This window comes from Elephas maximus, chromosome 15, assembly GCF_024166365.1.
Source record: "Elephas maximus indicus isolate mEleMax1 chromosome 15, mEleMax1 primary haplotype, whole genome shotgun sequence".
In the NCBI taxonomy this organism is placed as follows: Eukaryota; Metazoa; Chordata; class Mammalia; order Proboscidea; family Elephantidae; genus Elephas; species Elephas maximus.
In genome coordinates this window covers 50,969,416-50,992,757 of record NC_064833.1, presented here as the reverse complement: position 1 = coordinate 50,992,757, position 23,342 = coordinate 50,969,416, and the positions used below count along the sequence as shown (strand labels likewise).

Below are 23,342 nucleotides of genomic sequence, written 5' to 3'. Positions count from 1 at the left end.
TAAATAGGCACACCAGCCTAAGGGCATGGACTAGAAGGCAGGAAGGGACAGGAAAGCTTGTAATAGGGAACCCAAGGTCGAGAAGGGGAGAGTGTTGACATGTTGTGGGATTGGTAACCAATGTCACAGAACAGTATGTGTACTAATTGTTTAATGAGAAGCTAGTTTGTTCTGTTAACCTTCATATAAAGTACGATTTTAAAAAATTGTTTTAAAAAAATTGGCATTTTCACTTAAATAAGGATTTAAAAATACTTTAAAAACATTTTTTAGCCTAACTGAATAAAGAAGAAATATAAAGTACATACAAAGCTTTAGGGAAGTCATACAATAGACTGGACAGAAGATATATGTTTTCCAGTTACAACACTAGAATAACTAGAGCTCTAAAACTAGATATACTCTGCTATCAAAACTCATAAATTAAATATCTTAAGTAATAAAATCTCTTCTGATTATAAACCCTCCTAATGAAAACATAAAGCACATAGAAATTAATCGCCATGCTATTCTTTAGTCCAAATTCCTTTGAGACCACAACTCTTGTGGGAAAAAATAATAAGTAATTTTTTTTTTTTTTTACTGTTGGAAAACTCTGAGGGGAAAAAAAAGGTTGAACTAAAATTTTATTTTTCAATTATAAAATTGATGCTAAAATATTTTCTCAAATTAATCTGAAGAGTAGTAACTTTTACCATATACTATTGCATGATCTTAGTCCTCTCATCTGATCTAATTTTTTTTTCTTGTAGAATTTTTTCTACTAGACAGAGACAGTAAAATTTGACATATGCATGTATCTGTCTCTAATTTTTTTTTCAGAGACAGATACATGCATATGTCAAATCTAAAAGATAACAAATACTATGAAACAAGATATAGTGCAACTCTTTATATTCAAAGCAAAGAACATTAATGAAGATGTACAATGATTATTCAAACAAGCTATACATATGTACAAAGGCAAATAGCAGTCTTTGCAGTCTCACTCCGATTATATACAGTAAGAAAGGATCAACTTACTTTGAAACCTAGGAAACATTTAACATACAACCTCTTCTTAAAAACATTGGTTATAAATGCTTACAATAAACACGAACAAATCATAACCAATCAAAACATTGCTCTGGCTGGTCCAATTCAGTGTCAGATTCGGAAAAGCACATCAAGTCTTTGGAGTACTAGGTAGTTTCCAAAGTAACATGGGAGCATGATTTTAAAGGATTCTGCCTTCAGTAACAGTGGTGATTAAGTGGAAGGGCTCTCTAGTTTTCAAACTGGAATAGGTTCTGTCATATTTTTTTAAGCTAGAATCAAAAGATCCTAAGAATAGGTAAATTATAGAGCAAACCAATTTAATTATATGTAATTCTGACCTAAGCTCTCATACAAATTATACATGTATTTGTGTGTATATGTGTATGAAAGAGTATGTATGAATGTGTGTGTGTATTAATATGCACATATGTATATTTGGACCTACAGTAGAAAGAGAGTCATAAAAAAAGCAAATAAAAAAAAACTTGGCCCTATGTACAAATGTCTCATTTTAAATTAACCAATAAACCTATAGTTAATGAAGACTTTTCTTTTACAAAAGGATCCATTTTTCTGGGAAAGAAAGTAATATAAAAATGAGGTAGTGAAAGACCAAGATGGGAAACCTACCTGGACTAAAGCATGAATCTGGGTAACAAGCTCAAAATCCAGTGAGAGAAAGGTACTGGTTTTAGGAGTTCAGGATTCAGTGCAAGATAAAACATTCCATCAAATGATGGCCTTTCACTCCTTGCCAATAGACCTTGGATCTGAGAGATCAGATAGGCAAAGAATTTATACTTACCTTTTTAACAGCCTTTTTTTTTTTTTTTTTGGTGACACGGTGTTGGAAGAAACTTTTTTTTTTTTCTAACAATGATAACATGCAGAGTGACAAACTGCAGGAAATTTAATGTATAACCTAAGAGTTAAAAGTTGAAAGCCAAAAATTCTTCATCCATTTATGTCCTTGACATAGCAATTACCAAATTGAAATGTAATGCACCTGAACTGTTTGCAAATATCAATTTTTTTTCCTTTTTGGCAATAAAGTATCAGTTCTATTTTTGCAGTTGCTCAACTTCTACCCTTCATATGGTCTGATTATAGTGACATGAGTAGTAGTTATTTTTCAATGTCACTTTCATTCACTGCTACAGCTCCCAAACTGTAAATCTCTGCTAGTAATCATGACTCTAAGACAATGTTACTGTGAAAAACTACAGATCAATCACATATTTGATCAGAAATGGCTATTAAAAAATTCTCCTTCCCACCACCAATGATAATTATGTATTGAACATTTTAAATCATTCTAAGTCTCTGGAGAGATTAACATTATTTCAAGCCCTGGTATGAAATGAGTGGGAAACAGAACAAAGACAACTTTCAAAGCGACAAAAAATTATATACCACATACATACATCGTAGCAAATACTTTATATTTGAGAATCTTTACAGCTTGCATTTCCATTCCATTATTACAAGTGATGAAAAACAAAAAACTGCAAGTAGCATGCAAATTACAGTCTTCCCACTTCACTAACCAGATTTCTACTTTCCAGTGTCACTTGCCAATTTATGCAGGTAACTGCCTGCAAAGCTGAACTGATTAGAAAATTCTTTATAGTTTAAAATATCTTTCTCATTTTTGGAAAAACCAAATAGCCAACCATCAAAATTAAAAATAAATTGAATTGTCAGTCCATTGCAGTTATCTGTTACTAAATCCACTTCATTTTTAGGTGTCCAAAATATAAAACAAATAATTCTTTATCTTCAAATTCATCTGTTCTTAAAATGCTACTTAAAACTTTGGTTGTTTTCCTGTAATATAGAAGAGAAAGTATTTTATCAATTAGATTGAATAAATATGGTTTTTACTAGTTTATCAAACCAGATACTGTGAACCTACTGTTTACTCATCTAAATGCATGTTACTAGAGAAACTATTAAAGTAACTGTAATTTGTAAAATAACAAAACAGTTCTTCTGTGTTTAATACGGCATATGTAATTCATTTCAAATATATTAAATTCTATTTCAAACTTGTTATTAATGCATAAATCAAAAGCAAAGTCAATATACAAGGTTTGTTCAAAACAATGTGTATGTCAAACTTTTAATTACAAAATAAAATGTTATTTAAGATGTGAAGTCTACAAATGGAAAAGTGATTTTTATATTGCATTAAAGTTTAAATTTGTTCTTACAGACTAAGGATTGTATGTCCCTAGAAACAGGTCTTGACTTTGAACAGCTGGGAAAATTCAAACATCAAATATTCCTGCTTTCATGAATTAAAAAAAAAAAGATGACTGGAGGTCTGTAAATTAGGGAGTTTAAATTTAGAAACATATACATTATGAACAAGATAAATTTCAAAAAAACTATAAGGGGAAAAAAAAAAAAGCTACAGACACCAAAAGAGTTAGAATCCCCAAAACACAGGAGGTAATCTATATTTCACATTTGAGCCATTCCCAGCATACCTATATTTGCTGAGTCTTATACCATCTGACTTGCTTTTGCCTATATAAAATAGTGTATGAAGACTCTAAATACAAAACAAATTCTGGTCAAAATGGAAGTAGAGACCATGCCAAAAATAAAAGCCAAACCCGTTGTCAAGCTCTTAACCACTGTACCACCAGAGCTCCTAACCACTGTACCTCCAGAGCTCCTAAAAGGTGGAAATTAACATTTACTGAGTACATAATAAAAGACAGGTACCATATTAAGCATTTTCATACATTATTTCATTTACTCCTAACAACCAAGTCTATGAGAAAGAGTTTATCACTTATTGTATGCAGTTGCAAAAGCTGAGACTAAAGGAGGGTAAGTGACTTGTCCAAGTTTGAACTAACAGTATATAGAGTGGAGATCCAATTTGAACCCATCTGATACTAAAAACCATGTGCTTTCCAATCAATATCCTAAAAGATTATGAATTTATTTATTGTATTTATTTTGATGGAATTTTATGAGCTGATCCAGAAATATCAAGGGCTGAAAATAGCAAAAACACTTTGAAGAATTTATGGGATGACTTCTTTTACCATTCTGAATTATATATTACAGGGAGAACAGTTAAAAAATCTAAAATAGACTCAAATGAAAATGTTAAAGACAATTATTTCAGATTTACAATAATATAAAATTAGAAAACTCCTTACTGGTTTTTGAAGTACAATGGGATGATCAGGCAGAAAGTCTGGTTTTTTCCTGCAGATGGAAACACTTGAAAGCTTCAACAGGAAATCTCTGCTGTATTTAATTCTTTCTGTAGATATTGAACATCAATTGTAATGTTATAAAACATATTACTCTCCTACATCACTTTTTGGCTCATTTCTTTCTGAATGTACCTTAACTGTCCATTGTTTCATAAAATGATGAGTACTTCCCATGCAAAAGAGTAGGGGAGGGGAAGCTTTGGAAAACTGGAAGAAAGACAGCTGTTGAAGAAAATAGGTACTTCATGGCTTCTTTCATCTGGTTATTCAAGTCTAGTAAAGTCATCTGGTATTATATATACCAGAATATAAAAACAGTAACATCTATTCAGCAATTCAGATCCTACCAAAATGGAACTTTGATGAGCCTATTTGTTTTTATATTAAGTTACTAAACATTTGATACAATCAAATTAAAATAAATTTGATTCAAGAAACATTTATTGTATGCTCAGTATACTATGCTAGGTACTGGATGAGCAAGATCCAGGATAGGGCTTCTATCTTCAAAGGGAACAATGATTCAAATATCTGCAGATTTCTCATCAGAAACCACACCAGAAACTACCACCAAGATAGACTATATGTTGGGCTAGAAGACAATGAAACAATGTCTTTAAAGTGCTAAAAGGAAGGAACCAGCAACTCAATTTCATATCCAGTGAAAATATCTTTTAGGAATGAACACTAGGCAAAGACCTTTTCAGATGAGGGAGAAAAATTTGTAGCAAAAAACTTGCTCTCTGAGAAATGCTAATAGAATTTCTTCATGCTGGAGGGTAATAATAATTTAAAATTTCATCTTCAGGAATAAAGAACGAGCAACAGAAATGGTAAATAGCTGGGTAAATAGACTACTATTTTTTCTCTAAGTTTTGTAAAAATATGTGTAATTGTTTAAAGCAAAAATTCTAACATTGGTGGGGTTTTCAAGGTATGGAGATATCATGCATATAATAACTAAAGCAAAAAGGTCAATGCAGTGGTGGGGAGGAGGACCTACAAGTGGTTGCGAGGTTTCACTATAACCATTCATTACAGACAAACTGGGAACAACCCAACTGTCCATCAAGTGATGAGTGGATAAACAAATCTGGTATACCTATACAATGAAATACTAGTCATCCATAAAAAGGAATTAAGTATTGATACATGCTACAAAGTGGATGGACCTCAAAAATATTATGCAAAATGAAAGAAGCAAAATACTAAAGGCCACATATTGTATGATTCAATTTATATCAAATATCCAAAATAGGCAAATCCATAGAGACAGAAAGCAGATTAGTGGTTGCCAAGGGCTGGCTGGAGGAGGGAATGGGGAGTGACTGTTTTATGGGTACAGAGTTTCCTTTTGAGGTGATGAGAATGTTCTTGAAATAGATACTGGTGATGTTGCACATCAGAAATAAAAAGAATTATAAGGCAATACTAGAAACAGTTGTACACCAAAAAATTAGATAACTTCGAGGAAATGGACAAATTTTTAAACATACAAACTCTCTACATTGACTCGACAAGAAATAGTGGGTATCAACAGACACATAACAAGTGAAGAGCTTGAATCAGTAATCAAAAACCTCCCAACAACGAAAAGCCCTGGACCAGACACCTTCACTGGGGAATTCTATCATTTATAGAAGAAGTAACTCTAATCCTGTTCAAATTTTTCTAAAAAAAAAATAGAAGAGGAGGAAACACTACCCAACTCATTCTATGAGACCAACATTACCTTTATACCAAAACCAGACACAGGAAAACTACAGACCAATATCCCTAACGAATATAGGCACAAAAATAATCAACAAAATACTAGCAAACCAAATCCAAAAATATACTAAAAGGATTATACACCATTATCAAGTGGGATTTACCCAGGAATGTGAGGGTGGTTCAACATCAGAAAATCAATCAATATTATATAACGCATTACTACAACAAAAGAAAAGAACCACACAAGTATCTCAATCAATGCAAAAAAGGTTATTTGACAAAATCCAACCTTCTTTAATCATAAAAAACATTCAACAAGCTGGGAATAGAATGGAAATTCCTCAATAAAATAAAGGGCATTTATGAAAAACCCACAGCTAATCTCATACTCAATGGAGCAAGGCTAAGAGGTTTCTCATTAAGATCAGGAATAACTCTTACCTTTGCTATTCCACTTTTTTTTTCTTTTTTTTTGCTATTCCACATTGTTCTGGAAGTCCTAGCCAGAACAATTAGGCTAGAAAAAAATTAAATAAATAAAAGGTATCCAAATTGGCAAGGAGGAAGTAAAACTATCCCTTTTTGCAGGTGACATGATCCTATACATAGAAAACCTCAAGGAGTCCACAAGAAAGCTATTAGAATTTAATTTTGAATTCTAATTTTTTTATTAGAATTTAATTTTGCCATGTAATTGAGGAAAGTGGCAGCTACAAGGTCAACATACACACAATAAAAACTTCTATTTTGTTTAAGCCATTGTTATTCTGGTCTCCGCCTTAAAAGTAGTAAAACCTGTAGCCTGACCAGCATAGGCAGAAATCAACCTAAAAGAAAATAATAAAATTTCTTACATACATTTACATTCATAAAGTTTTCAACCAAGCAGCAAATATTAACGTTTACATGAATGCTAAGACATTCGCTAATGAAATTAGGGAATTGTGGTAAAAGTTTACCTTTTTTAACTGGAGACTGATGCTGCTGTTTTTCATTAAGACCTTGAGGAAAAGCTTGCATTCCATTTGTCTTACACTGTTGAACAAAAAGAAAATACACTTTTTATCTCAAGTTTAAAATTTTACATAACACAGAGGAGGGCCAAGATGGTGGCTTAAGCAGTTCCACACTCCCATCCCCTCACAGAAACACCATAAAGGCAAGAAGAAACTGGTAGAACCAACTTTGTCAGAACTATGGAAGCTAGTCAAAGGATTACAACAAGTAAGAAAACAATGAATCAAGAAAAATGTGACTTGAAAATGGAAGATTTGGTTTTTTATGAGTCTATGCCGTACCCTTCCAGCCCACCCCCAGGCTCAGAGACTGTCTTAAAGCTGGGACAGCCTGTATTCCGAGGACCCTAGTCTCTAGCTCTAGAGGGAGAAGAACAGGTTTTATTTGCAAATTATTATGTGTGTCTAAGTCAAGGGGCTGAGAGACTGAAGCCAGGTGCCTGTCTCTGGCCTACCTTCAACAAAATACTAGCAAACCAAATTCAAAAGCATATTAAAAGGATTATACCTCATAATCAAGTGGGATTTATTCCAGGAATGCAACAGCTGTTCAACATTAGCAAATCAATATAACATACCACAGGAACAGAACAAAGGAAAAGAACCACATGATCATCTCAATCAATAGAGTGAAGGCTCTTGATAAAATCCAACACCCTTTCATGATAAAAACACTCAACAAACTAGGAATGAAGGGAAATTAATCAAGCTATTTATGAAAAACCCACAGCTAAGCTAATATACAATAAAGAAAGACTGAGAGCTTCCCCCTTAAGATCAGAAACAGTACAAGGATGCCCACTCTCATCATAGCTATTCAATATAGTACTCTTAAGTTCTAGCCAGAAAATTAGGCAAGAAAAATAAAAGGTATCCAAATTGGGAAGGGAGAAATAAAACTATCCCTTTTAGAAGATAACATAATCTTATACATAACCCATTGCCGTGGAGTCAATTCCAACTCATAGCGACCCTATAGGACACAGTAGAACGACCCCATAGAGTTTCCAAGGAGCGCCTGGTGGATTCGAACTGCTGACTTTTTGGTTAGCAGCCATAGCTCTTAATCACTACGCCACCAGGGTTTCATCCTATACACAGAGGATCCCAAAGAGTCCACAAGAAAACTCTGAGAGCTAATAAATTAACTCAGAAAAGTGGCAGGATACAAGGTCAGCACATTAAAAAGTCAGGTTTTTTATATACTAGCAATGAGCAATCTGAAAAGGATATTAAGGCAACAATTCCATTTGGAACGTCATCTAAAAGAATAGTCTACCTAGGAATCAATGTAACCAGGAAAGTGAAAGACTTATACACTGAAAACTATAAGATACAATGAAAGAAATTAAAGATCTAAATAAATGGGTTTAAAAAAGTGACAGGATACAAGGTCAGCACATAAAAAAGTCAGGTTTTTATACACTAGCAATGAGCAATCTAAAAAGGAAATTAAGGCAACAATTCCATTTATAATATCATCTAAAAGAATAGTCTACCTAGGAATCAATGTAACCAGGAAGGTAAAAGACCCGTACACTGAGAACTGTAAAATACTACTGAAAGAAATTAAAGATCTAAATAAATGGAAGGAAATTCCATGCTCCTAAATCAAAAGGCTTACTATTGTTATCACCACTACCTAAAGAAATCTATAAATTCAATGCAATACTCATCCTTGTTGAAGAACAATTGACCATAGATAATATGACCTATTATGAAAACCTGACTTTTTTATGTGCTGACCTTGTATCCTGTCACTTTTTTAAACCCATTTATTTAGATCTTTAATTTCTTTCATTGTATCTTATAGTTTTCAGTGTATAAGTCTTTCACCTTCCTGGTTACATTGATTCCTAGGTAGACTATTCTTTTAGATGATGTTCCAAATGGAATTGTTGCCTTAATATCCTTTTCAGAAATGGAAAAGCCAATCCTCAAACTTATATGGAACTGAAAGGCACCCTAAATAGCCAAAGGAACCTTGAAAATGAAGAACAAAGTAGGATGACTCACACTTCCCAAACATACCATCAACCTACAGCAATCAAAACAGTGTGGTACTGGTAATAATACAGACATATAGACCAATGGAATAGAATTGAGAGTCCAGAAATAAAACCATATTATCTATGGTCAATTGTTCTTCAACAAGGATGTTAAATCCATCCAATAGGGAATGAAAAGTCTCTTTAATAAATGATTCTAGAACAACTGGATTTCCACAAACAGAAGGAACATGGACCCATACCTCCCACCATATAAAAAACTAACTCAAAATGGATCAAAGATCAAAAGATAGAAAACTCTTAGAAGAAAACAAAAGGGATAATACTTTAGGATCTAGCTTTTAACAATAGATTCTTGGATATGGCACCAAAAGCATATGCAACAGATGACAAAATAGATAATGGAACCCCATCAAAATTTAAGAATATATATGTATTTTTTTAATCAAAAGACTTTATCAACAAAGTGAAGAGACAATTTACAGATTGGAAGAAAATCTGGGGGAGCCACACCTCTGTTACAGGCTTGATATCCAGAATATATAATGAACTTTTACAACTTAACAACAAAAAAGAGCAATAACTGGAATCCAGACTATAGTACTCTCAAAGTCATACAAGTCAAGAAGAATATTACAAGTCCCCCCAAAATGCACAAGGATGTGAACTGGCAATTCACAGAAGAGGAAATCCAAATGGCCAAGTTAAAGACACGAAATGCTGCTCTACTTCACAAGTAACGGAAAATTGGGAATTAAAAACAACAAAAAGATATGTGTTCTCACTTACTGGACAACAAAAAAAATGTTAAAGTCTGACAATAACAAGGTAAGGACGTGGAAAAATCAGAGTCTTCGCGCACTATTATTTTTCTGTATCAGCACACACAGAACTACTTTATTCACTGTAACAGTTGTCTAGTATTCAATTTATTAATATACTTACGATTATTCATGCATAGTCTCTACAAGTATCTAGCTAAGATACAATGATTACTTTTGGTGAAAAGAAATGGGTGATGGGGGGTCAGAGATTGGAGGGGAATTTTTCTCTAGATACCATTTTGTATATTTTAAATTTCAAACTTTGTGGCTATTTAGTCAAAAAATTTAAAATTATAAACAATGAGAAAGGGAAAAATTACAGAAACATGTGGGTATGATACTATTTATATAAAATTATAAAACACTTAAAGCAATTTCTATTATTGTAGCTAAAGTTCAAATACATTCAGAGAAAAAAATAAATTGAGGATAGTTTTTTCTAAGAAAGTTGGGAAGGAAAAGGGATTATATAGGAATATACAAGGGATTTTCAACTATATCTGTCACATTTTTCTTTAAATTTTTAAAAACAAATATGAAAAAATGTTTAGATTTGAAAATGCTGTGTGATAGGTATATAAATATTATGTTCTCTTTAATATATGCTTGAAATATGTCTTTAAAAACAAAAAGCGTACAAAGCATTTAGTATAGTGCCTGGTACACAACAGCCATCTAACAAATATTACTTTCCAGTCTGTAAATAAATGCTTCATCTTATTATAATTTCTAAGACTTACTCTGCCAACTCCACTTTGTAAGCACTGAGTGTTGTACGAATATTCATTTTGAAAGTTGAAGGGAAACACTACTCCTATAAAGAGAGAAAAGAGGAAACGATTTTAGATATCCATGACTTCGGTAAATGATATGGTACCACCTATAAAACTTAAGTGTCCAGAATATTCTAGGTACTATCTTGAAATTTTCTGATAGTTCTATTATTCAACAGACATTTATTCCACCCTATTAAATGTAAGCCACTGTGTCAGCAGATGGGTATACAAACATGAAGACAGTTCAGAGATAAAAGAGTTCATAGTCTCTTTTTAAAAATAATTTATTTTATTCTGTTGTTAATATACACAGCAGAACATACACCAATTCAACAGCTTCTACAAGTACAATTCAGTGACTCTGATTACAGTTGTCAAGTTGTGCAACCATTCTCACTCTCCTTTTCTGAGTTGTTCCTCCCTTGTTAACACAAACTCACTGCTCCCTAAGGTTCTTATCTAATCTTTCCAGTTGCTGTTGCCAAATTAATTGAATATAGACAGATCTTAAAAAACCATAACGCGCAAGGCAGGTATCCTTTACTAGTGAAGCTAAACAAACTACTGTTTGGTTTTAAGAGTATTTCAGGCGATGTTTTTGGCTTAAATTTAAAGATTATCTCAGGGCAATAGTTTCCAGAGTTTATTCAGCCTCCAGGGATTCATGGATTCCACGAAAATTTGAAATTCTGTTTTGCATTTCATCATCTATTTTAAAAGACAAGCTCATAAATTATTGTGATAAAATTTGATGTGTAAGCGAGAGGTGTGTATATGTGTATATGAGAGGTATGTTGATGTGTATGTAAAAGGTACAGAAAAGATGCTAGGGGAGAGATCAATAGGTTTTGGCATTTCAAGGAAAGCTCTACAAGAGGAAGTAATCCAATCTGAATCTTGAAGAAAAAACTAGAAGATTCCTTTGGGAATTTGAATTGGGCAAGGGTATATGTGGGAGGAGCCCTGCTGGCGCAGTGGTTAAAGCAATTGACTGCTAATCAAAAGGTCGGCAGTTCGAAACCACCAGTGGCTCTGAGGTAGAAAGATGTGGCAATTGATTTCCACAGAGATTTACAGCCTTTGGAAATCCTATGGGGTCGCTATGACTCAGCACTGACTCGATAGTAATGGTTTTGTTTTTGTTTTTTTTGGTTATTGGAGGAGGAGCTTGAAAAAGGCCAAAATTACATGTTTTTATACACTAAATTTTCTGCCTAAAACCAAAAAACCCAATCCCTCTGTCTGGATCTTAGGAAGGTGTAAGCAAATGAGAGAGAAGGGCTACCTGCCCACCCCATTTGCCCATGGAATAACCCTGGAATAAAGTGATCAGTGAAAAACTGGGTCTGCACAGATGAAGGGAAGGAAGGGCACTGTAAAAGCGTTAGTCACAGAATGAAGCTGCTGCCAATGGCTTTATAACTTTCCTTTAGGATAAAATCTGAGGCTTGACACTATACAACTTCTCCAGTACACCAAAGGATATGGGATCAGTGTTGCTAAGTTATGGTCCAGGGGGAGCCATTAATTTCATTTGTCTGTCCTGAGTCACATCCAACTTCAGACGAATCATGACAAAACTAAGAACCAAGCATGGGAGAGTGGAAGGCTGAGGAATTAGTACCACCGCTATCTTGTCTGCTTCATCTTTGCACCTTTTAAAAGGGCTTTTTCTTCCCTTGTATAATTAACAAGTATAAAGAGCTCTTAATTCAAGTAAACACATAGGCTAAAAAGAATTTAACAGGTTATACATATATCACCAAAACAACAATAAGTAGAATAAAAATGTTAATATTCCAATTTAGGAGTTAAATATGAATTACTCCAAGAAGGTGTTCAAAAGAATAGTCTTATGGACTAAAATAATCATTTAATTTTAGAATTTATCTATTATTGTTGTTTAAATTTCCAGAAGTTAGATTCTATGTTCTAACTTAAGTATAGCCTTAATCTCTATGGGAGTAAAACTGTAATATCACAACTACTACAGAATCTCCAACTGTTGTTTTGTGCAATCACTTTTTTTTTAATTACTGCATTTAGGTATGTTTTTTAAAAGGCGAATTCTCTCTCTAGCATGGTTGTTCTATAGTGATCATAATCACAGGGCACAATTTGCACTGGAGGTACTACTCTGAGCAAGAACCAGTTAACTATTAAAATAAGATATGAAAACTATAAAGTTACTTTTCCTTGAGGACCATATCTTCCTACCTTTGCTGGTCTGGGAGACTATGGACTGATAGATTATTAAGAAATCTTGTCTTTTGGTAATACTTTCAAACTCTTCAGAGAAGGACATTAGTTTTCGTTATTTCTTTAAATATCCACCACAAACAATTACTTTATGAATTATTTAGCCTTTCAAACACCAATTCCAAAACCAAACCAGTTGCTGTCAAGTCAATTCCAACTTATGGTGACCCCATGTTTGTCAGAGTAGAACTGTGCTCCATAGGGTTTCCAATGGCTGATTTTCAAAAGCTGATCAAAATACTAATTAGCCACAAATTAATATCTAAAGATATGTACCCTAGATTACTCACCAGGAGGAGAAGTCAGATGACGAACAGGTCTTGCTGGTTGAAGCGGTTTACCAATTAATTTTTTGGTTTCCATTATCACAAAGACCTTGAGGTTCCATACTTTAGGAGGGAAAAAATACATTTTTATTTTTTGGACAAAATAACCATAACATTCATTTAAGGATACCTATTTTGTAAGTTCAGGTAGAAAACACAAACACAAAAGAAGCATTTAAAATAAATACAATAACCTTATCAAAGTAAAACCAAACCTATTGCTGTCGAGTTGATTCTGACTCACAGCGACCCTATAGGACAGAGGAAAACTGCCCCATAGGTTTTCCAAGGCTGTAAATCTTTACAGAAGCAGACTGCAACATCCTTCTCCCGAGGAGCAGGTGGTGGTTTTGAATGGTTAACCTTTCAGTTAGCAGCCGAGCACCAGGACTCCTAACAATAACCTTAGACCTCTTTATATAAGTTATGACTGTTGGCCACTTCCTCTTTAAAACATTTTCTTCCCTGATTCTATTCTTTTGGTTTGTTTCCTATTTCTTTGATTACTAACTTCCTTAGCTGATTGTTCTGCCTCTGTTCTCCAATTAAATGTAGAGATTCTGCCAAACATGACTTTGGCCCTCTTAGCCAACCTCATCAACTCTCAAGCTGCAACTATCCATCTATATGATAAATATGCCCTAATTTGTACTCCCACTATCCACCTCTCTTTTAAATTCCCATTCTATTTTTTAATTGCCTAAAGATATTTTAATTTATATAATATCACCAAACTCGTTGCCATCAAGTTGATTCCGATTCATAGCAACCCCACAGGACAGGGTAGAACTGCCCCACAGGATTTCCAATGAGTGGCTGGTTGATTTGAATTGCCAACCTTTTGGTTAGCAGCCAAGCTCTTAACTGCTGTACCACCAGGGCTCCATATAATATCACCCACCCAAAAACCACTGCCGTTGGGTTGATTCCGACTCATAGCAACCTTACAGAACAGAGTGGAACTCCCCCACAGAGTCTCCAAGGAGCACCTGGTGGATTCAACTGCTGACCTTTTGGTCAGCAGCTGTAGCTCTTAACCACTATGCCACCAGGATTTCCATATACTATAACACGCAAGTCAGGCACCTTAAATTCACCATGTCCAAAATTAAATTAATTACTTTGACCCCACAGGCACCTTTCCTTCAATATTCCTTAAAGCTATCATCAACTCCCTTGTACCAGCCTTGATCAAAGGCTCCTTCAATTCAATGGTCTAAATTAGAACCTCCCATTCCATAATCAGTCTCTAAATCCTGTCCATTCTACTTCCAAAATCTCTCTCAAATCTTTTTTCTTCATTCCCACTACCACTCTCTCAGTTCCACACCAGTTCTTAGTTCATCTCCCTGATCACCCAGTCTGATTTAAATGCCTTCCTCTATGCTCCTGGGACAGTGTAAATAAACCTGTCACATCATTGCATTTAGAGAACACCATCTATCATTCTAGACAAAAGTGAAGAAAAGATTCTCCTTAAAGGAAGGGCCAATATCTTTAATCACTTTTGGGTCTCCTGCAACTAACACAGAACCTGGACTGGATTCCAAGTAGGTGTAAAACAAGCATTCTGAACATATGAATGAACACAATTTCTTTTCTCTGTATACTATGAGAATCGGCTGACCACAAAGAGAAACACTTTCTGTTGAAGTACCCTGATTCTTCCACCTCATGTCCCCCTCCCCCACAGAGTTACCGCTAGTTCTTCTTACCCATCTCCAAAGTCTAAAAAGAGGCAGTGGTGGTCCAGTGGTAGAACTCTCACCTTCCACGTGAGAGACCTGAGTTTAATTCCTGACCAGTGCAATTCAGGCACAGCCACCACCTGTATGTCAGTGGAGGCTTACGTGTTGCCATTATGCTGAACAGGTTTCAATGGAGCTTCCAGACTAAGACAAACTCGAAAGGAAGATGTGGCAATCTACTTCCGAAAATCAGCCACCAAAAACCCTACAAACCACAACGGTATTATCTGCAACCAATCATGGGGATGGCGCAGGAACAAGCAGTACTTCATTTTTTTGTGCATGGGGTCGCCATGAGTCAGGGGCCAACTTAAAGGCAGCTTACAACAATAACAATGAAGAAAAACTTTCTTCTATTTTGAGGTGCTTTAAGATTTCTGAGATCAGAGTATTCTCCCTATTGCAACAGTCCTTTAGAATAATCTCTCCTTATCAAAATTTGAAATTGTTATTATTCGTTACCCTCTATACATTCTCTCCACCAATTGTCTGTTAGTTTGTCATACTGTGGTGGCTTGTGTGTTGTTACCATGCTGGTAGCTATGTCACTGGTATTTCAAATGCCAGCACAATTTTCCAAATTGTGATGCCTATCAAACAGACTCAAAAGTATAACCACACCGAACTGTTAATTCATAACAAGGAAACCCTGGTGGCGTAGTGGTTAAGAGCTACGGCTGCTAACCAAAAGGTTGGCAGAACAGGTAGAAACAGCTTCCAGGCTAAAACAGACTTGGAAGAAAGACCTGGTGATCTACTTCCAAAAATTAACCAATGAAAACCCTAGAGATCACAACAGAATATTCTTGAATTTAGTGCTAAAAGATGAGCTCCTTAGGTCGAAGGCATCCAAAATACACACTGACTGCAAAAATGGACTCGAGCATGCCAATGATCCCGAAGATGGCACAGGACTGGGCGATGTTTCATTCTGTTGTACATGGGGCCACCATGAGTCAGAACCAACTCAACTGCAGCTAAAAACAATACACACTCCTGCTTTAAAAACTTCAGTTCCCCATCATCTCCAGAATTATTAATAATAGAAACAGGAGCCAGTATCCATGTGTCATGCATAATAAACCATTTACCTATACATTTATATTATGTAATATTCATAGCAATTCTATAAATTAGGTACTATTTGTAGTTAGACTTCAGGTCTCAGGTCAGCCTACCTGGGTTTATCTCATGGCTCCACTATCTAGTTATATAACTGTACAGTTAACAATAGCAAATATCTCACAGGTTTGATGTGAAATCTAAATAATCTATATAAAGCACTTAGCACAATGCCTGGTACATAGTAACTGTTCACTAAATGTTAGCTATTATTATCCTGTCTGTTTTATAGACGAGGCTTAGAGAAATTAGGTTAACTTTCCCAAGGTCATGAGCCTAGAAAATGATGGGTATACCCACGCATCTGGGCTACACTCTACAATCTAACTAGCCCCAACTTCTCTTTCCACCTCACAGCCAGACAGAATTGCCCAATTTGTGGCTAAGTATCCTTCTTATGTGATCACAAAGCACCTCTCTATCCTTCTCCAAAGTGGTACTTATTGCACTAGTTCCAATTACCTGCTTTCTGTCTGTATTCTTAACCAGACTATTAAATTACAGCTCTATCACTCAGGTGTCTCTCCAATGTTTAGCACTGTTATCTAGTACACAGTGGCTGTTCACTAAAAGTTGTTGAATTGTGATTTTGTTTCACCGTATATCCATATATTTAGGTGCTCTGTCCGGAGTTCCCTCATTCTCCTCATTGCTCCCTTTCCAAATTTCTATTCATCTTTCAACACTAAGACCAAGCTCTTGATAAAAATACTTCCTTGAAAATATCCTTGTCTCAACAGGTGAAGTTAAATGAACTGGCTCACATAAAGTTCTCTAGCTCCTAAAAAATAGATGCTATTAAAAAAAATAATCATTATTCCTTTTTTATTTTTCTTCTCCACTGGTATCTACTGTACTATGTCTATTCATTTTTCTAAAATGTATCATAGTAAATATATTACATGCCTATTTGATTAGATTATAAGCTGAGGTTAAAATAAAAAGTAGACCTTATTTATCTTTGTACCCTAGTATCTACAACGCAATTATTCTTATATAAACTCTATAAATTTAAATACTAAAGACATAACTAAAATCTTTTGAAACCTGCATGGGACATAATCTTTCCAAATTGTGATGCCTATCAAGAAAAAGTCAAAAGTAAAACCACACCTGACTTTAAGCCTGCTCATTCAGAAACAATATGATCTTAACCGTATGATCTTAAATAAATCATAAATTTAAGTGACTGTTTCCCTAACTATAAAACAGAATTAATAACTCCTTTTTAGGTCCAAAGAAATGCTCTGGTCTATTTTAAAACGTCTTTGGACATATACCATATTTCTACGTAAATAACGCATGTGTTACATGCTCTTTTGCCAGCTGTGCAACCTCTTTACACATTATTTTCCTAGGTGTGTTATGTGCATTGTATGTCTGTGTGCGTTATTAATGTACATGTCTTATTTGTGAAAAATACAGTATAATTCAAATGTTAAAATTATAAACAATCCCTCAAAATTAGCTATTATAATTCAGGACAAAAAAGTTACTTTTTCCTGAAATTTGGAGAAAAGCCAGGCAGTACTCCAAATTAACAAGTACCTACGTTTGTAATGCTATCTCTTTGCCAGTATTTCAACATAGTTATTAACAACCTTCTAAACAAAACTAATCCTGTCTGTAATTGTTGGCAATACAACTTTGATATAAAAGGAAGCAAAAAAAAAAAAAGGATATAAACACAAGAAGCAAAAAAAAAAAAAACTATATATATATATATTTCAAAGAAATATTTGTTGAATATTTTTTACATGGAAGAGAATATTTAAAATAAGAACCAAAAAAGCAATCTAGTATGCATTGCTTTATTTTATCTTTATACTAGCCATTTTAATGGGGACTCTAATACTAGTATGCAGTAGCTTTCCATCCTGCTTCCCATTTGAAACTAGTGAATCCGAATACAATAGAATACTTTGGCACACATTTCCTTGTTTTCCATTGCTCAGCTGAAACTGAGCTGGTAGGTTGTAAAGTGTTTTCCAGTTGCTAAGCAAAGCAAATCCACAGTATTCAAACTAGGGAATTTCAAGAGTTTGGGAGTTAATACTATATTATATAACTTTGCGATACAAGCAAATAAACAAAAAAATAAAAGCTTTTTTAGTGCCACCTACCCTTTCAATTTGTAGTAGTAAAGATAGAGCAAGGGCTCCAGATACATAAATTCCCATTAATGAAGGAGATTAGAAAAGATAGTGTCATAACAGTACTGTTTACTACTGATTTTTTTCAAGCGTAGACTATGCCTGCACACATAAACTGATATTATGAGGAATGAATTTTGAATTATTATGCATATTATTCTGTGTACTGCCATCATGTCTTCAACAGTGTTATTAACGGAAAAAGTATTTGCAAGAAGTAATCATTCCTATATAACTGATGCACAAGATCATAATTGAAACAAGACATCACAAATCAAAACCTAACTCTCAGTCGAGATTAAAAAAAGAATAAGGACTTAACTACAGTTAGATACAAAATAACTTCTAATAAAAACAAATTGTAATGCCTGCTTCATTCACTGAATATAAAGATGAAAAAGTTTCCTTGAAGCAAATGGCATTTCCTAGAGTAGGCTTCACCATGTCAATAGTTACAAAGGACAACAGCTGGGAAGGAAATAGAATTCTATCTACAACATCGGGTAGCAAGTTGTAGGCCTATTATAAAGCTATATTTTAAAACCTAAATACATAGTTTTGTGGCATAAGTGTTTTTTAAAGAAAATTTTGATTCAATATTCATTTTATTAATTAAAAAAAAAAAAAAAACCCAAACCTGTTGCTGTTGAGTCGATTCTGACTCACAGCGACCCTATGGGACAGAGTAGAACTGCCCCACAGGGTTTCCAAGGAGTGGCTGGTGGATTTGAACTACCGACCTTTTGGTTAGTAAACAAGTTCTTAACATACATGTTGTGACATTGTTGCTGAGTAAAGCATTTGTTTTTCATACTCACACATATTTAACAAATCATCTTTGAAAAGGCCAATGATATGAGTAAGTACTGGTCTGGAAATCAAGAAATTTAAGTTGTAGTTGCAATTCTATACCTAGCAATACTAACTATATCTTAGCTTCCTTTTCTGCTAAACAAAGAAGGGAGGAAGGGATGGGGGGAAGTAAAGGAAGCGGAAGGCAAAGTGGGGCAGGGAAAGGGGAAAGAAAGGGATAAAGATGAATTCTAGGGACCCACTGGATGATCAGGGGTTGTTCTCTCTAGCAAATTCCATGTTCTACTGACATTAATTTGTGCCAAACCAGTCCAGAGAAATCTCAGCTTCACTTCCCTGGTCAGTTCAGACCCGATGCTCCTTCATCCCCATTCACCCAGGGTTAGGTCAGCGGGCACCAGCCCCTTCTCTGTTTCTTAGGTCCTATAATCTGTTGCAAGACTCACAACCCTGGCAAAGCTTCCAAGTTCCTAGGGGATGTTCCACGTGGATGTTTCATGTTCCCAAGAGGAGCTAAAGCTCCCTTAAGCCTCCGTCTTCCAAAGTCTTTATTGGCCTCACCAAGCAGCCATGATAGATTACCTAATGCCTCCTGAGGCTTAGGCTACATCAGGCCTTCAGGTGCTCCCTCTTGGTTGAGTAGACCCCCCCACTCATTGGCTTCAGGTGTGGTCCTGCTCTCAGGAACCAGGACAAAATGCCAATATTGTTTACTGCAAAGGAGTTCCACACCTCACACCTACCAGCTCTGAAATTTTAATCAACCTAGAATTTTCTAAGATTCACTTATTACAGAGATAATAAGTACATATACTGACCAATTTGGGTACAATCTTATTACCCAGATATCTATTCTTTTACTTTTAAAAATTCCAGTTTTTGAGGTCTTAGTTATTGTTGTCAGTTGCTGTCAAGTCAATGCCAACTGATGGTGACCCAATATACTACAGAGCAGAACTGCTCCATGGAGTTTTATTGGCTGGAATCTTAACAAAAGCAAACGACCAGGCCTTTTCTTCCGTGGTACTGTGGGTGAGTTCAAACCACCAACAGTTAGGGTAGCAGTCAAGTGCAAACTGTTTTCACTACCTAGGGACCTTTTGAGGTCTCACCTCATGCTAAATATTTTACAGATCTCATTTAATTTTTGTGCCATATATTAAATGTTGAAGAAAATTATTAGTCCCATTTTACAGAAAAGAAACCTAAGGTTCAGAAAAAAAGAGATGTGCTGAAGTTCACACAGCAAATAAGTGCTAGAAATGAGGATTTGAGTACAAAATTCAGGTACTAACTCTCAATTCATCTTTTTAGTAATTTTAAAGAATATTGGAAAAAAATTGCCCACTATTCCAATTCTTTCCATTAATCAGATGGGAATGCTGTAGGTTTGCATGCATATATGAATAAAGAAATTAATTATGAGAAGGCACATTTATGGAAAGAAAGCCTTGCTGAACAACTCGGAATATGCCAGTAATTTTCATTTCCTCAGGTTATAATCTTTCCTAGCATACTAACTAAATTATGGGATTACTATGCTTTCCTCATTTTGTAGACATGATACACTGTCATATGAATCACAGATCACAGCATATTAAACGTATTTACGTACTGTTTTTAGAAGCTGGGAATTTCCCATTTAAATTATAGACTTCTTTAGTAAGTGCTGATGGTTGTGCTGTAATTAAGACATGATTATATAAAAAACAGTGAAACCTGTGAGAGCCAGAACTCAACAAGACTGCCTTGTCTTTCCAGGTCTCAAAAAATTTCCACCTTTGACAGGGTACAGCCTTACAACTTTTCTAGCACCCTTTACAAGTAGAAAATATTAGAGTTTTTCTTTTCTGACAGGTTTCTGCCTTACATGGGTTCCAGGCTTTACTGTATCATGAAAGAAATAGCTGAGTGAAGAAATGATAAGACCACATTTTCATCTACCTTGTCTATATTTTCCATATGATAACCAGATGAGATTTAATATCAATTTCCAACTTCAAAATATTACTTTTACAAAGTTAGTATTTCTGGAAGCTAAATGCAACTTGCCTGTAAGTAAACACTAGGTACTGATAAACTGATAGATGAGAAGTAACATAAAGGAAGTACAGGGGAGTAAGAGAAAAGCCAGTTATGACTCTGGGAATGAGTCATTTTACATTTCACAAATCTGGTTGCACTATTCAAACGAAAAAAGCCAAAATAAATAACACAAAGTTATAAACCATCATATCTTTCATTTCATGTCTTCTTGTTACAACTGACTAAAAAGAAAAGAGTCTATTTGACATGTTTTTCAATACAAACACCATTTAATATTTACATGGGATAAAACTGCCCAGGTTATAGGTGTTTCTAATTCTCCTAACATAAGTGCCCTTCCTGTAGCTTTGATAAAACACCAGCAAAGAAAAACTTTTGCCATAAATTTGGCAAAGATGGTGCCAGGGCATGGGGAAGTCTTCACACCATCTCAGCACCCAGCACCGGCTCCGGGGCACCGAGGGCGCCCTGTATTTACTTACTTTTTTTTTTTTTTTTCCCCAGCAGTTTCACTCTCCCTGGTCCACCTGTCCCTCTGCCCGCTGTTTCCTCAACAGCCACAACCCCTTCCTTCTTTCTAGCCGATTTGCTCGCTCCCATCCCAGGCTATAACCCGCCTTGGGGACCCTATGGAGGCCCTGAAGTAATCTGTCCCGATCGACCCCAGAGCTTCTCTCCTTCGCCTCAACTTTCCGGGTGTCCGTTCCCTGAGACGAAGCCCCACCTGCCTCCTCCCCGCCTCGGGCCCCGACTTTTGCCCCCCAAAGTTGCTTACCCTGCCCTGACACCTACCGCCTCAAGATCCAGGAGGATTTCGGGCAGCAGCGTCGCCGCGCTCAGCACAGACGCGAAGGCCGAGCGCCCCGCTGCCCGTCGGGGAACGGCTTCTGCCGCGCGTCTGCTGGCGGCCCCGGGTGGCGACGGCTGGGGGCGGGGGCCGGAGCGGGCCGGGGGCGGCTCCCCAGGGCGCGAGGCGGGGCCTCGGACGCCGGGGCCCCGAGGACGGCCGCGCCCCGGCTATGCCAGAACCGTTATAGCCGCTGCAGGCGCCTCCGGGAGCCTCGGGTCCTGCGGGGAAGCCGCTAGTGGCCTCTCCGAGGTGCTGACAGGCTCGTCCTGGACAGAGCGCGCCCGCATGCACAGCCTTCGCAGAGGCGCGAGGCGAGCCCCCCACGCCAGGCCGGGCGGCGGGCTCCAGGCAGCCACTGTGAGGGAGGCTGTTTCCCCTTCTGTGAGGGAGGCTGCCTCTGTGAGGGAGGCTCCTTCGCCTTCTGTGAGGGAGGCCGCCTCTGTGAGGGAGGCTCCTTCGCCTTCTGTGAGGGAGGCCGCCTCTGTGAGGGAAGCTGCTTCCCCTTCTGTGAGGGAGGCCGCTTCCCCTTCTGTGAGGGAGGCCGCCTCTGTGAGGGAGGCCGCCTCTGTGAGGGAGGGAGGCCGCCCGCGCTGATGACAGAGGCCAGCTCCAGCCCTCAGGTTGCTAGCCGCTTTCTTCCTGATGAGTCTAGTCCGTGCTACAGTTGGGGTTGTCAGGGCGTAACATGCTTAAGAAATGGTTTACAACAGGCACATTATCTCACACGGATTGCTGTCCTAGATGGAGGCACCCAGTGCCGTCGAGTCTATTCCGACAAGACAAGTTAAAACCAAAATTTTCTCCACCCAGATCCAAATCTTTCATTTTCAGTGTTCACCTGTATTCTTTCATTCGTATTTTCATCCAGTTATCTTTTGAATTTCTCTGGATGCCAAGCACTGTGCTGGGGGGTGAGGGGTGGGGGCGGGGGGTAATAGGACAGTTATCTGGGGGTTCACAGGAGCCCTGGTAGCACAGTGGTTAAGAGCTCAGGCTACTAACCAAAAGGTCTGCAACTGAAATTCACCAGCCTCTCCTTGGAAACCCTATGGGGCAGTTGTACTCTGTTCCACAGAGTCACTATGAGTCGGCTGGCCATGGTTTTTTTGGTTTTCTGGGGGTTCCTGGTCTGGTGCCGCACATGGGCTAGTGCTAAGTGCTGTGATGAAGGAACCCAAGAGTTAGGTTGGGAGCACAATACAAGGAATATCTAACTTGATCCTTAAACCTTAACCAAAAAACAAACTCTTGCTATGGAGTCTATTTCAACTAATAGTAAAATCATGTGTTAAAGGGCAAAACCGCTCCATACGGTTTTCTTGACTGTAATCTTTACAGATCGCCAAGACTTTCTTCCAGGTGAGCTGGTTGGGTTTGAACCGCCAAACTTTAGGTTAGCAGTTAAGTGCA

At 36.6% G+C, this 23,342-nt stretch overlaps 1 protein-coding gene across 1 annotated transcript; it reads right to left on the bottom strand.

The window, feature by feature from the left end:
- Positions 1-1,539: 1,539 nt before the first annotated feature.
- C15H8orf88 (chromosome 15 C8orf88 homolog) lies at positions 1,540-21,980 on the bottom strand. Its single transcript, XM_049854519.1, has 6 exons — positions 21,875-21,980; positions 13,165-13,263; positions 10,580-10,653; positions 6,950-7,025; positions 4,218-4,324; positions 1,540-2,865 (listed from the first exon to the last, which is right to left on the bottom strand). The coding sequence occupies exons 2-6, from the start codon at positions 13,235-13,237 to the stop codon at positions 2,842-2,844; spliced, it is 354 nt and encodes a 117-aa protein (XP_049710476.1). The 5' UTR covers positions 13,238-13,263; positions 21,875-21,980; the 3' UTR covers positions 1,540-2,841.
- Between the last annotated feature and the right edge of the window lie 1,362 nt (positions 21,981-23,342).

Excerpts from the sequence above, each read along its gene's own strand:
- C15H8orf88 (XM_049854519.1), bottom strand. The coding sequence starts at position 13,237 with ATGGAAACCAAAAAATTAATTGGTAAACCGCTTCAACCAGCAAGACCT. Across the intron at positions 7,026-10,579 it reads TACAAAGTGGAGTTGGCAGA|TGTAAGACAAATGGAATGCA; the intron begins GTAAGTCTTAGA and ends TTTGTTCAACAG. Across the intron at positions 4,325-6,949 it reads TCAGTCTCCAGTTAAAAAAG|AAAGAATTAAATACAGCAGA; the intron begins GTAAACTTTTAC and ends CAATATCTACAG.